General features: G+C 36.9%; 1 protein-coding gene and 1 long non-coding RNA gene across 2 annotated transcripts in view; one reads left to right on the top strand and one right to left on the bottom strand.

Annotated features, from left to right (window-relative positions):
- The window catches only part of LOC134754357 (DNA-binding protein D-ETS-3), a 130,348-nt gene extending 127,392 nt beyond the window's left edge, over window positions 1-2,956 (top strand). The window contains exons 7-9 of the mRNA XM_063690651.1: window positions 1,374-1,563; window positions 1,713-1,921; window positions 2,583-2,956. Of these exons, the coding sequence (XP_063546721.1) occupies window positions 1,374-1,563; window positions 1,713-1,921; window positions 2,583-2,707 (524 nt within the window). The 3' untranslated portion in view covers window positions 2,708-2,956. The remainder of the gene's footprint in view (window positions 1-1,373; window positions 1,564-1,712; window positions 1,922-2,582) is intronic.
- Window positions 1-15,647, bottom strand: part of LOC134754498 (uncharacterized) — a 95,482-nt gene that overhangs the window by 4,302 nt on the left and 75,533 nt on the right. The gene's annotated exons all lie outside the window — the stretch shown is intronic.

The raw sequence follows: 15,647 nt of genomic DNA, 5'->3' as shown, positions 1-15,647 counted from the left end.
CTGGCAGAGCGCTGGAGTATCGATCCAGAGGCCGTGAGTTCAAGTCTCACCCAAGGCAGTAATTTTTCCACTTTTAAATTTATTCTAAGCTTAATAGCATCGATCGCAGACGTTTCTGCTTGTTAAAAAATTAATTTAGAATGGGTAGCACATCGTAACTGGTGAATTTCCAATATGACTTGGAACTCCGGTGGCCGTTTAAGAAGTGTAACACTCTTACGGTAGATGTCGCTAGGGTCCCCTAGACCCATATAGTGGGAAGATTTGCTGACTATGGATGAAGTCTTGGTGGCTCAGTTGGCAGAGCGCTGGAGTATCGATCCAGAGGCCGTGAGTTCAAGTCTCACCCAAGGCAGTAATATTTAAAATGTTGAAAAATATTGAGCGTTTGAAACGCTTATAATTTTTGGCGCGTATTCGACAGAGCGTGATGACTGTTCAGTTTTTGTTACTGTTTATTGCATAACGAGAGAGATGTAGTATATGTAACTTACGGGTAGATCGATTATTAGAAGTGTACCCGCACATATAAAATAAATCAGTGTTTGTCTAGCAAGTTGTGTTTCACTACAACTACTACACTACTACTACTACTATAGAACCAAACCCTGTCCTTCGCTTCTCGTGTACTCGTATTGAGACCTGCGGGCTGAGCACGGTAGCATTTTTATCGCCTGTCACCATGCCTGTCACGTTCTAACAAGTATATAAGTGCGAGAGTGACAGGCATAGTGACAGGTAATAAAAATGCAACTATGCTGACAGCGCTGAGCAAGCAAAAGATTCCAAAACTGATTCCAACACTTTATTTTGTACGTTCCATGATCGTGGAACGATCATATCATGAGATTCATGAGAATTATGGCCTAACCCAACATTAATGAAATTTGCATAGTTCGTAACGTAGTTCATATTTGTTCAAATAAATAAAATATTCAAGTTCAAATTTAAGGAAGCCTGTGGCGCTTACATAAAAATCAAACGCGAATCTGTTTCTTAGCCTGCGCAGTTTATATATCTTTTATATCGGGTCTTCAGTGTATTTGAATGGTGTCTGAATGAATATGAACCATTTCGAGCAAATATCGAGGGCAAGTCGCCAGGGGCGCGGTGAAATGCTCATTTTATGTGCGGTAATGATAGGGTTTGGGGCGGCAATCAGTCACCACGCTAATGACTGCGATTAACAAAAGTACCTTGGCGCTTATTTAAACGCTTTAAAAATCGTTTGTGCTATCAAATCCCAGGGCGCAAGGCGACAATATAGCGAAACAAATAGAATTGCGAGATAGCTGCCACTATTTTTAGCAACTACTACTCTGATACAAATTTGTGTGTGTGTATGCTGTTACTTATTACGCTTTTCATTTCAGGATCAGGTCAAATCCAACTCTGGCAGTTCCTGCTGGAACTTCTGAGTGACTCGAGCAACGCAGGCTGCATCACCTGGGAGGGCACCAACGGCGAGTTCAAGCTGACCGACCCGGACGAGGTAGCGCGCCGGTGGGGCGAGCGCAAGTCCAAGCCCAACATGAATTACGACAAACTGAGCAGGGCTCTCAGGTAACATACACCTAGATCGAAGCGTGTGGCTAAGCGACTTGTCGGGTACCCGTTTCCTTGCTGTGCGAGTTCACCCTAGAGCGACATACCTATTTCGAATAATTTGTTGTGTTTTTATAGATTTTTTCTAATGTTTCACCTTTGTCCAGATACTACTATGACAAGAACATCATGACTAAGGTCCATGGCAAACGCTATGCCTATAAATTCGACTTCCAAGGGCTAGCGGCGGCCACACAACCGGCGGCGAGCGATCCGGCATATAAATATCAAAGCGATCTTTTCATGAGCTCTTACCATCACTCGGCAAAGCTCTCGTCGTTCATGGCTCCCCACGCAGCCATGCCGACATCAACAGGTAACTAAATACACTATTATATTAACTGCTTTAAGCGACCTTTTTCAATGCGAACTAATGTTACGTGCCAAAATCATTTCTTTACTGAATGTGCGAAAACATGTCAACATACTTGTAAGTGATATGTATAATCATATAGTTAATGCCATGCACCCTTCAAACGCAGTACGCACTTGAGGGAATCTGCATTTCTCAGTACTAATACGGCGGTACACTCGCTTGTGCAAATATTGGCACGGTACTCGAAACGGGTTGTCAGTGGCACAACTCGACTTAGCACTCTTGACTTAATGGAAGGCTATGTTAAACTCTATTCAAACCCAAATAGCTTAAATGCACTGATGAAAAATAAAGTTAAGGATTTAGACAAATGTAGTTTCAGTAATTTATTTACCCAATGAACATATAACAAATTAAGTAGAAATCATTTTGGTGCGTCATGCCGAATATATTATACTTTATGCGAGTGTATCTTTTTGTGAATTTTATCGACTTCTATTATTGTGTTTAAGCATATTTTGCATGTTTTACCAAGCGATTCTCACATGTAGAACAGTTATAACAAAAACTCTCTTCTTATACATCGGGTGGTCGATAACCATTTCGCTGACGTGTATTGATCCTCTTTCTACCAAGTTAAGCTGGCAAACTATTGTTGCAGCGTCGATTTTCCCGTCGGCGTCGTGGAGCAACTGGGGCGGTGGGGGGAGCAACCTCTACTCCCCCCACTCTATGGCCCCACCCCACGTGACGTCGCATCTGGGCTCGTATCCGCACTACGCATGACCAGCCATATAATTCGACGATACACCAAACGACGACAGTAATATGGATACTCTTTTTGTTAATTATTATTTATCAATTTTTACGCTTCTCTTGTCTATGTACCTACGGTTAATTTTTAACTCGTTATTAGCTATATTTTGCCAAACACTTGTTATATTACCCACGAGGATGGTTTTCGGTGCACCTAGTCTGTGGTATTGATAAGGTTCAGTTGACTGGAAAACAAACAAAAACCAAGGTGAATGGGTATTGAAGTAGGCCAAGCAATAAGAAGGTATAGAGGGAAATGCTAGGAACACAATTTTTGACTCCGTAACTTTGTTTGGACTAGTTATTAGGAGGTGAACATATCAAAAGTCCCCGGCCGTAACCCTGGTGCCGGGGGGAGAGGGGGGTTTGAAGGTCCCATTTTTCGGTTTTTCACTTAAGTATATCTTGGAAATTTTACGTCTTAGCGACAGCGACATGACTACTTAAACAAAACGAAAGCTGATTAAATTTGCTACAAGTTTAATTTAATAAAATTTTTCGATATCTTAACTAGTTTTAGAGATATTCTCTATTGAAAGTTTATTTGGGGCTCTCAATTTTATCTATATATCTACATCAATAAAGCTACTAGGCCATGTTTCGTATCGTGTTCGTATAAATCGGGAGTGCCAAATTGCCAAAACATATAAACTTTAAACACATACCTTTTTTTTCCTATTCCTATTCACGCTTAAACCGCTGAACCGATTTAGTTGAAATTTGGTATAGAAATGTTTTAAGTCCCGAGACATAAGATAGCTTTTATCTCAAAAATAATACTTGTTACTTTGAAGGTGTGAAATTTGGTGTGCGGGGAATTCAGCTTCTTCGCCGAAGTTGAATTCCTGAGGTTAATAGGTATTGTTTAAGTTTAGGTTTGAGGTATGACTTCATGTTTGGTATCATCAAAAATAGATATAACTCCGTAATAGATGGATACAGTTCAAGTAAAAAAACGTGCCTCGAAAATCAAGAAAATCTGACTCTCGAACAGATGGCGCCACTACCATTGGCCTACTCTCGGATAGATGGCGTTGTCGGTTTCGTTTGTTATTTAACAATTCAAATAAAAAAATCATTTATCCAAATATAAATACATTATTATGGTATTTTTATACATCTTAATTTTTAGTATTAATCGTGTGCGGCAGTGAATTTACTGTGGCTGCAAAATTTACTATGGTACCACTCTATCCTATTATATCCTCTTTGGTATCATTTTCAACTAAATCAAACATGTAGACCATCCCAGATATTATTTAAATCGGTTTAGCGGCTATTGCATCCCCATACAAAATTCCACCCCACTTTTCACACCCTCAAAAGATGATTTTGGTTATAAAAACTATTCTATGTACTGTCCCGGGACTCAAACCATCTCCATATCAATTTTCAACGTGAAGAATTTTTAAGCGTGAAGAGTTTAAAAAAGCATATTTTTAAATTTGGTTTTTACTTAGGAATGGTGTCAATGTTGATACCATAAATGAGTTCAGCACCCCCGAGCTATAGGAAAACGATACCAAACCCGGCCTAGCAGCTTCACTGATGTAGATAATCAAGATAGAAATGAGAGCCCCAAATAAACCTTCAAGAGCGGATATCTCAAAAACTATACAAGATATCGAAAAACTTGAATAAAACTTGTAACAAATTAAATCACTTTTCATTTTGTATAAGTGGCCATGTCGCTCAGACGCATAGTGTCCGAGATATGATCGAAAAAACCGAAAAATGAAACCTTCAAACCCCCCTCTCCCTCCGCCACCAGGGTTACGGCCGGCGACTTCTGATATGTTCACCTCCTAACTAGTCCAAACAAATCTACGAAGTCAAAAATTGCATTCCAAGCATTTCCCTCTATAACTTTTGTTAAGAGGTTTTCTCAGAGTAGCAATAACCTTGTAGGGGGGAAATTAGCGATAATGTAACGCTGTTGACTGTGAAGGGTATATTTTGTACATTGTAAGAATTATATGTAAAATAAGTGTGTATTTATTCCTTTAACTTATTGGACTAGGAAAAGAATACAAATCGATCACCGGCTCGCAAATAAACTAAACCCCGGTTCACATTTGTCTGTCGTGTCGTGTTGTGTTACCCTATTAAATGTATGAAACCGATATGCGTCACGACACAACACAACACGACATGACAGACAAATGTGAACCAGGGTTAATCGAATCCACAGCCACTTGTTCCAATAAATACTTAATTCCTACAGCTATGCAACCAACCAGCTATGGAACGTACTATGGTTTATTATTATGGTTTCCGTTGAAATTATTTACATAGGTCTCTGTAATTAATAATTTTATTGCGTATTTTGATTGAGCAGAAAATAATTTTGTTACTGCTTACTCTTCTTACATTTCTTTATGTAATATCTATATCAAACCGCCTAAGATGAGTAAAAAGACAAAAAGTTATGGTTGCCAACTTCCCTAGTTAAATTGTTTTTATTGTGAGAAAAGATAAGGAGTGAATTGTGAAACGCAAGACTAGTCTTTTATCAAAGAATGTTGTAAATAATAGATACTCATTAATTAAGTAGAATTATTTATTTAGGATTACCATAAAATTTTAATGGTATTAATTTTTAATGTATAAATATCGTGTAGGTAAAGGAAAGTAAGTAAGTACGTATTCGTGCGTATATCTATAGACCACAGCAGGTTTCGCAGTGGCGTTGACTTGGTTTTGAGCCGCAACGATGTAAAGGTAATGAATTTGCAAGAAGTTTATAAAAACACTGGAAATTGCACCAAAAATTTGAAGCATACTCGTAACAATGCAACCTTGAATTACGGGCTTGCTTTTATGGCCGACGGTTTCTGGAAAAAGATACACAGTACATCCCAGCTATTAGGCTGTAATAGCTTAAAAATTGCTAAATATTAAATAAGCTAATTTCAAGGGAAAGAGACTGTAATAAATGCGTGCCAGTCATTCAAGGTCTACTTTTTGCTTCCAATTTTTGTTCTACATACAAGCTGTGTCTACAGCAAGTGTTTTATAAGCTTCCTTGACAATTCGTTGAAATAGTTGTTGCAAGATGTGACAAAAATATCTCGGTACCTGTACCTAAGAGCCAGTACAGACGGATTGCAACCCGACTGCAACTTGTATGGGAAGTGCACGCCGACGTTGGCGTGCAGTTGACGTGCAGTCGCCGTGCAGTTCCGATACAAATTGCAGTCGGGTTGCAGTCCGTCTGTATCGGCTCTAACCACTGACGAAGACCGCCTCAAGCTATAATGTTTGGTGATATTGTAGGTACCTAGTCAGTATTGTATTTTAAACAGTGGAACATCGGATGTGACATAAAATGTAGTAGCGGTGCAGCCAAGTACTACACTAAGAATAAAAAATTGTCACAAAGTTCTGAAAAATGAAAATATATATTTTTTTTTAATTGATTAATTTCACCGTTTAAAAGAAATGATTATATTTTATTTTCTTAGCTAATTTGTATATAAATTATATTCCAATGAGAAAACGTATTTCTGTAAACGTCAAACTAATTTCTCAGTCGATGAATCGATTTTGTAAAATTCCTGTTAAATAGGTATAATTTGCCTGAATTTGGATTCTCTTACTGTGTATAGTAACACATATTCCTATATCTACTTATTCCGGGTATTTTCTTGGATTCCATTAACTCTAGTAGGTACTCTACTCGTATTCCTGGATAATAATCCCCTTCAATCCATCAATCAATCAAATAAAATATATTTATTTGTATAAATAAGGGTACAAAACAGGTGTTATACAAAGTTTTAACCTTTTAATCTTAAAACTGAAACGGGACTTAAGAGTCCCCGGCAAGATCGGCCGAATTGCACCTTCCCATACCAACGTAGTTCTGCTCTCATTTTAAAACTACGTGTTGGATTGTAATGAAACTTTGCACATATAATGACGTGATACCTCATCTAGGTCTGAAATTAGTTTATATAGCTCCAGTTTATAAAACAAACTAATTAGAGCAAAAACAAGTTTTGTATAAAAAACTTAAATTCGCTGTATTTTTTTAACTATGGTATCTGAAGCTACATAAACTAATTACAGACATAGATTTACCTTATCCTATTATAAGTCCAAAATTTCAGAGCAATCTAGCTAGTCGTTTTAAAATGAGAGCGGAACTACGTTTGTATGGAGAACCGAGCTTGCCGGAGACCCTTAATCGCGAGCACTTATTTTTTGGTTTGACGTTTTGAACGTGACATTACGTTCGTGATCACAGGCACAATGATGGCGAGGAATTGTATCAACATCTTCTAGTTGCGCGGGATTTGCGAACTATCCGCACTTGATGTTGATTATTCACTTGTACGCTAGGGTTGTCACTTGTCACTTTGCCTACACACAACACTCACGATATCGGATGGTTTGAGACTGGATGTTTTTTCACGCTTGCATTTGCTAATCACTGGATTCTACATTCTACGTAGACGAAATCCCCTGTCCTTCATTCTGGATGAAATTTTGATATTTTCTGATTTAACCTTACCTGAGGGGGTTATCCCTTATTAATATTTTATGTTTTTAATTTATGTTTTATACCTTTCTTACATAGTTTTATGTTCAAATGACTACTACAAACGATTGTTACCTAATTGAGGTTAAACGTTTGTTAACTAAACATTTGTTATGAGTTGTAAATATTTTCAATGACATTTCAAACAGTTTTGTGAAGCCGGTTTTTTTTAAATTAAAGATTACACTTTTCCAGATGCGATTAAGTAATATTTGTTTAAAATCTAATTCTGATGATGGGTTCCATGATCATTTAGAAAACTACTCAACCATTATGGGTATATATATGGACCTTAGGAAGCTGAGGAGTTAGGCGTTATTTTTTTCTTTGTACTTATAGCTTAATGCTTAAAATAAGGTGGAACTGTTTATAATAAACACCACAAAACGAAACGATAAAAACCAGACCAGAATCTTAGAGACAACAACATAACATACGAGGGTACGTTCATAGAACCGTTTCTAACCGAAACGACAATTACGTTTCAAAATATTGATATAAATTCCTTCTGTATCGTAATTTGCAATCTTTATCAATTAAATATTTAAAAAATTAGTTCGTCTATTTGTTTTTCAAAAATATATTGAGGTTTGAAGTGTCAGTTTTCCCATTGTCATGAAACTGGAGAAAACTGAGGATCGAGTTGTCATACAGTTTTAAGTATAAAAAGGAAAAACGGAAACCCTTAAAGTAAAACTGTGTTGCATCGTGCCATAGATAGGGGACTCTTAACCTTCCTATAGTACAGTCCGCATTTGGGTAGATGTTTTCATACGAAGACGACAAAGCGTCAATGGCGTGTCCCAGGAGTTAGAGACCAAATGAGGTGTATCCCAGAAACGATCAAAAAAGTATAAATATTGTATTAAAAGACCGTCGATAACTACCTAGGGAGACAGCAGCGATTGTAAACAGCTTTCCGGAATAAGTTTTCAGTATATTACTAGTATTTGTCAAAAATAAGCTTTGTGCATGTTGGCTGCCGCTGCAGCCCTTAAAGACTGAGACATGACTCGCCGATTAACACGGCTAACGGCTACCGTTTCGACGGCAAACATTAAACAGTTTAGCTTTGAATTCCATTTGCCCCGCGACTTACTTATGTGTCCAAATTTCATTAATGGCTAATGCAAAAAAAAAACCAACACCAAAATAATTGCGCTGGAATAGCCTCGGTTTAGTTATATCGAGCTAGAAGGAGCATATGTAAAAAAATAAATTAGTCAGATTCAAATATCTTTGTTTTTAGGGTTCCGTACCCAAAAGGTAAAAACGGGACCCTATTACTAAGACTCCGCTGTCTGTCTGTCTGTCCGTCTGTCACAAGGCTGTATCTCATGAACCGTGATAGCTAGACAGTTGAAATTTTCACAGATGATGTATTTCTGTTGCCGCTATAACAACAAATACTAAAAACAGACTTAAATAAATATTTAAGTGGGGCTCCCATACATAAAACGTGATTTTTTTGCCGTTTTTGCGTAATGGTCGGAACCCTTAGTGCGCGAGTCCGACTCGCACTTGGCCGGTTTTTCGTCTTCATTTCGGAAACTTATCAACCCGGCCTCGTATATAATTTAATGAAAGTTCTCTTGAAATTAATGGAATCCATAAAAGCACCCGTAGATATTTTTTACAGTTGTGATAGATAGTTAACTAAGAAAAGTTTTCTTGAAGTTAATAGAATCCATATAAAGTACCCGTAGATATGTTATACACTTGTGATAGATAGATTATACCTACTTATATGTTTTATCTTGTGTCAATTGGTATTGCTTAACGCAGAAGGCGCTGCAATCGTTTAAAAACAAAACATGTCATTAGATATGCTAAAGCTGGTCAAGCAAATCTTGTCAGTAGAAAAAGGCGGCAAAATAAAAAAAAGTAGGCGCGAAGGGATATCGTCCCATAGAAAGTTTGAATTTCGCGCCTTTTTCTACTGACAAGATTTGCTTGACCAACTATAAATCCAAAGAAACATAAACCAAAAACAGTCTTTTGTCCAATAGAAAATTTGAATTTCGCGCCTTTTTCTAGTGACAAAGTACCAGAAGCAAATACTAACACGGTATGATTTTAGTTATCATTACAGTTACGATTACGATAGGTGGAGTGGTGGATGATTTCAGAAAAAGGATGAACTTTTTTAATAATCGTTTCACATTAAGGTAACCGGATTAATAGCGTCAGTCGAGAATTCGAGATGTCGAGGCACAAAAGCATGTAACGCAATCCTTATAGGGTCCCACTGACTGTCAGTCCGCCGGACGATATCGGCCTGGCAGTTGTTCGCAACTGTCAAATTTTTGTTCTAATTAACTGACAGGCCGATATCGTCCGGCGTACTGATAGTCAGTGGGCCCGTTTTATCAGGCTAGAGAAAACGCGTTTTCCCCAATAAGTAATTAAGTATAGGGTAAATGCACCAGTGCTCAGCCATGCACCAGTGGTCAGCCTTTCTTGCTTATTTTTGGCTGTTATTATCAAACCTTTTCTAATTTTCATGTCAAAAGTAGGTGATATTATAGATTGATAAAGTATTAATTGAAAAATAGTTTATTTTTTAAAAGAATTGTCTAGCATGAACCACAACACTACTTCAAAGAAGTGGCGTCTTCTGACATGAAGGATCATGTGATATGCGCCATTTTTTTTGGAGTGTGACATGGTATTTTGAAAACCTTTAAATATTTACATTATTATGATTTTATTTGATTGAAATAATTAACAATCCAGTAGTCAGCCGGTGGCTGACCACTGACCAGTGGACATTGACATCGTGGAACTCAGAACCCACTAATCAGCCGTTAAAATGGGATGGCTGGACACTAGGTACTTAAAGGCTGTCTATTGGTACACAGGGGGCTGATTACTGGCAAAAACGCACTTTCATTATATTTAATTAACTATTTCCAAAAGCAACATTTAATAACGTTTTATTCTTTACAAAACTTAACGTATATGAAATTATTGAACAGTAAAAACTTTAATAATTCTTATAGGTCAATTAATAAGCAAATTAAACGATCTTGAACATAGAAATTTCGTAAAAAGGCTGACTACTGGTGCCTTCACCCTACCTACTCCGGTTTTCCTGTTCGCTTCTGGTCGGTTGTTCTTGTGTTTTTTGGATTACATTGTTGACTTTATTACTATAAAATAAGTATTTATCATCAGTTTTTAAACACAACATTTTACCATAAACAAGAGCCATAGAGCTGTTTATGTTTGATGTTTCATTGACTTTTATAAGTTGAAAACTAATGGCGCCATACTGCCCATGATTGGAGCAAAATTTAATGGCGCCATACCTACTGCCCATGATTGGAGCAAAAATTAATGGCGCCATACTGCCCATGATTGGAGCAAAAAAACGTAGTTTTAATTTGTTAATTATGTTGAAAATAATGGCAGTATCTTTCATTAAATACATCGAAACATAAGGGTAGATATTTTACAGATGTCGGTGAAATATCAAAAATACTCCAAATTTTCTCTAACAATGTCACTTGATTGGTGCCGTAACGTTGGTATACACTGTTTAAACCTCACATTGAGTACTTGGCTATAACTTTTATACATGTCCAAATGGTAGACTTAAGTAGGTATACCTATCATTTGGACATTTAAAAAAAAACATAATTTTTCAGTACTGTTACAACACAAACTAAACAAAATCATTAACCTTTTACTAATTACGTGCCTACTGTTTTGGTAAATAAATAATATTACACAAAAACTTTAAATAATCTATTTTACATATTAGATTTCATAAACCAAAAAATTTTAGCTGAAATAGATTATATTCAAAACCTTTGATTTAACCATCTGTTATTTCTTGTCAATACCATCCCATTCCGGTAAATATCTATTATGCTATTATTTAAAATATACACCGTGCAGTTTACCATTCCTTAACATTTACATATGTATATATTTTTTTTTCAAATACATAATAGATACTTTCAAAGTATCCTTGGTTCCCAGATTTTAGAAATCGTTTTTAGGGTACCCAAAGGGTAAAAACGGGACCCTATTACTAAGTCTCCACTGTCCGTCTGTCCGTCCGTCCGTCTGTCTATCTGTCACCAGGCTGTATCTCATGAACCGTGATAGCTAGACAGTTGAAATTTTCACAGATGATATATTTCTGTTGCCGCTATAACAACAAATAATAAAAAATACGGAACCCTCGGTGGGCGAGTCCGACACGCATTTGTCCGGTTTTTTAGCAATAAAAACTACTGTTGCCAAAAATCTTATTTTTGAGATTATATTTATACGAGTAGGTACCTACACTAGGTACCCGCGCCTGAAAAAACACCTAGGCACTGCAATCACACAGACAACAAACAAGTACGATGTCAGACACATTGCAAAACTGGGCGTTTTCTAAAATAAATGTGACGTTTTCAATCAAAAGGTACCACATTGTCGCTTACCATAAGGACGAAAATTGCTTGTATCTTTATACGAAAAACCTGTCAGAGCGTTTTTATGGCAAGCGACAATTTGTTTTGCTTGAAAACGACACAAATATTGAAAACCTGATTCTTTCAAATCAGGACATTCTTGGGCTCATTCTACTCAGAATCGACAGCATTCTCCATCCTGCCATTAAAAAAAGATGTCCCAAAATGTCCATTCATTTACGTAGTAACGTTTGTGTGAAAAAAATTTTTCACTCGTTTGTGCGTGGCGTAGTGCAATGAACAATTTTCATACAAATTTTTGGGACATTTTTTTTATTATCAGGATTGAATATGCTAGTGATTCGGAGTTGAAAGAACCCAAAAAAACCAAGATCTGTGAGAATCAGGTTTTCAATATTTATTTTAGAAAACGCCCAAATTCGCAAAATCAGCACGTGTAATTTTAGTATGTCTTAAATGTGAAGTCGAGTGAATCGCGGCAAACCATGCTTGCCGTGCTGGAGCAAATGAATGACTAAATATACCTAAGTAAAAGAGCAATATGTTATAAATTTGTCAAAAGATAATAATTATGCACTATGGTAGATAACTTCCTTTCAGTTCATTATTCTCGTGCCAGTTCTCGTCTTTTTGATTTCGTTCGTTATTTTGGTTTATTTTAATTACCATTTAGTTTGCCTGTTTGAACTCCGTTAACTGTATCTAAATTATAATCATCATCAATATAGCATAACATTATGTAAAATTTTTGTTGACAGTGTTGACATTTCTGACGATGCGTTTTGAAATTGCATCGACTTAACTTGTACGTTCAGAATTATATTCAACATCATTATAAAAATAATTTTTAAGAAAAAAAAAAACTGACTTCAATGGGGGATGCCGCTGAAAGTTTACTTATTATTTAATGGTGCCCTCTTAGATTCCAGACAATGAAATGAAAAAGACAGCATATTTTGCCTAATTATCCTAATCCATCTTTTGCCTAATTGCCTAATTATTATAATATTGCCTAATAATGTAGAAAGGGAGGTAAAACCAGGGCTCGGAACCGGTATTTTTTTAAAACCCCAAAATAGCCCAATATTTTGAATTTTTTAGATTTCAAAGGAGGAGGTTCTCAATTCGGTTGTTTTTTTTTTTAATGTTTGTTACTCCATAACTCCGTCATTTCTGGACCGAATTTGAAAATTCTTTTTTTGATTGTAAGTATATACATACAGATTGGTCCCGTTTATGTCAAAAAGCAGTTCCGATGATGGGATCCATGAGAAATCGAGGGAACTCCTCAAATGTTAAAGGCATACATATAGTGATTTTAGTATTTTCACCAACAAATCAAGCACTTACATTTAAAAAAGTGACATTTGATGAAGTGGAACTGCTGATGATGATCAGAACGGAACTCTTCAATGACGCATAGTTCACGTTTGGCGATTTGTCCTCTTCGTTATGTTTGTTAAGCAAGTTAGGTGTTCAAGAAACATTTTTGTCAACCTTGAGTTCTGATGATGGGATCCATGAGGAATCGAGGGAACTCCTCAAATGTTAAAGGCATACATATAGTGATTTTAGTATTTTCACCAACAAATCCAGCACTTCCATTTTAAAAAGTGACATTTGATGAAGTGGAACTGCTGATGATGATCAGAACGGAACTCTTCAATGACGCATAGTTCACGTTTGGCGATTTGTCCTCTTAATTATGTTTGTTAAGCAAGTTAGGTTTTCAAGAAGCATTTTTGTCAAGCTCGAGTTCTGATGATGGGATCCATGAGGAATCGAGGGAACTCCTCAAATGTAAAAGGCATACATATAGTGATTTTTGTATTTTTATAAACAAATCCAGCATCCTGGGGTCCAGGTCCTGAACATGGACCCCAACTCGGACCCGGACCCGGACCGAACTCTGACCCAAACTTGGACCCGGACAGCCGGACACGGACCCGGACTCTGATCCGGACCCGGAAATGCTACTAGAAAAGTGGGTTAGGTGGGTGTTTGGGTTTTTAACTGCGATTCTCACAGAACAGAACTGCTATCAGAAAAGTAGATTAGGTTAGAACTGCGACCCTTACAGAAACGAAATGCTACTAGAAAAGTGGGTGGTTTTACCTCCTTTTCTACATTATTAGGCAAAAGATGCTGTCTTTTTCATATCATTCTCTGAGAGTGCACCATCAACAATAAGTGAACTTTCAGCGGCATCCCCCATTGAAGTCGGTTTTTTTTTTCTTAAAAATTATTTATGCTCATTACGTAGGACTGAATCATGTATTTAGGAAACAATTTTGCATTATTAAAACGTCCCATTAAAAATGAAATTATAAACAAAAGAACGAAAAAGAACGTAGTAATACCGGTATTTTTGTATGGAGCAAATACCGGTTTCCGACCCCTGGGTAAAACCACCCACTTTTCTAGTAGCATTTCGTTTTTGTAAGGGTCGCAGTTCTAACCTAACCTAACCTACTTTTCTGATAGCATTTCGTTCCTGTAAGGGTCACAGTTCTAACGTAACCTAACCCACTTTTCTAGTAGCATTTCCGGGTCCGGGTCTGGGTCCGGATCCGAGTCCGGGACCGTTTCCGGCTGTCCGGGTCCAAGTTTGAGTCAGAGTTCGGTCCGGGTCCGGATCCGAGTTGGAGTCCATGTCCAGACCCGGGTCCGGGTCCGAGTCCGGGTCCAAGTTTGGATCTGGGTCCATAAGGAAGAGAACAAGTCGCTAAACGTGAACTATGTGTCATTGAAGAGTTCCATTCTGATCATCATCAGCAGTTCCACTTAATCAAATGTCACTTTTTTAAATGTAAATGCTGGATTTGTTGATGAAAATACAAAAATCACAATATGTATGCCTTTCACATTTGAGGAGTTCCCTCGGTTCCTCATGGGTCTCATCATCAGAACTCGAGCTTGACAAAAATATGTCTTAAAAACTTAAGTTGCTTAACAAACATAAAGAAGAGGACAAATCGCCAAACGTTAACTATGCGTCATTAAAGAGTTCCGTTCTGATCATCATCAGCAGTTCCACTTCATCAAATGTCACTTTTTTAAATGTAAGTGCTTGATTTGTTGATGAAAATACTAAAATCACTATATGTAAGCCTTTAACATTTGAGGATTTCCCTCGATTCCTCATGGATCCCATCATCAGAACTGCGTTTTGACAAAAACGGGACCAATCTGTATGTATATACTTACAATCAAAAAAAGAATTTTCAAAATCGGTCCAGAAATGACGGAGTTATGGAGTAGCAAACATAAAAAAAAACAAAAACAAACCAAAAAAAACATACAACCGAATTGATAACCTCCTCCTTTTGAAATCTTGAAGTCGGTTAAAAAACAAATGTTTCTTATGGAATTTTAAGGTTTATGACATAAAACCATTAAACAAAGCTAAATTTGGTAATTTTAGGGTTCCGTACCTCAAAAGGGAAAACTGGAACCCTTATAGGACCACTCGTGCGTCTGTCTGTCCGTCTGTCACAGCCTATTTTCGCCGAAACTACTGGACCAATGAAGTTGAAATTTGGTATACTTATGTATGTTTATGACCCAAAGACGGACATATAACGTAAACAAATTAATTTTAAACACGGGGGCCACTTTTGGGGGGTAAATTAGAAAATTAAAAAATAAAGTTTTTTAAACTATATCGTGTTATATATCAAATAAAAGAGCTCATTGTGAGAATCTCAAATATATTTTATTTATAATTTTAGGATAAACAGTTCAAGTTATTCAAGAAAATAGGCAAAAAATGACCATTCCTCCTCCCCCCCTTATTCTCCGAAACTACTGGGTCTATAATTTTGAAAAAATACACAAAATAGATCTTTACTCTTTACTCTTTATAGATCACAGAAAAACCTATTAGAAATGTGCAATCAAGCGCGAGTCCGACTTAATTACTTAGTTTTTGATC

The sequence above is a fragment of the Cydia strobilella genome, chromosome Z (genome assembly GCF_947568885.1).
Source record: "Cydia strobilella chromosome Z, ilCydStro3.1, whole genome shotgun sequence".
In the NCBI taxonomy this organism is placed as follows: domain Eukaryota; kingdom Metazoa; phylum Arthropoda; class Insecta; order Lepidoptera; family Tortricidae; genus Cydia; species Cydia strobilella.
Note: the sequence above shows the minus strand (reverse complement) of the source record. Positions and strands in the feature narration are given on the sequence as shown.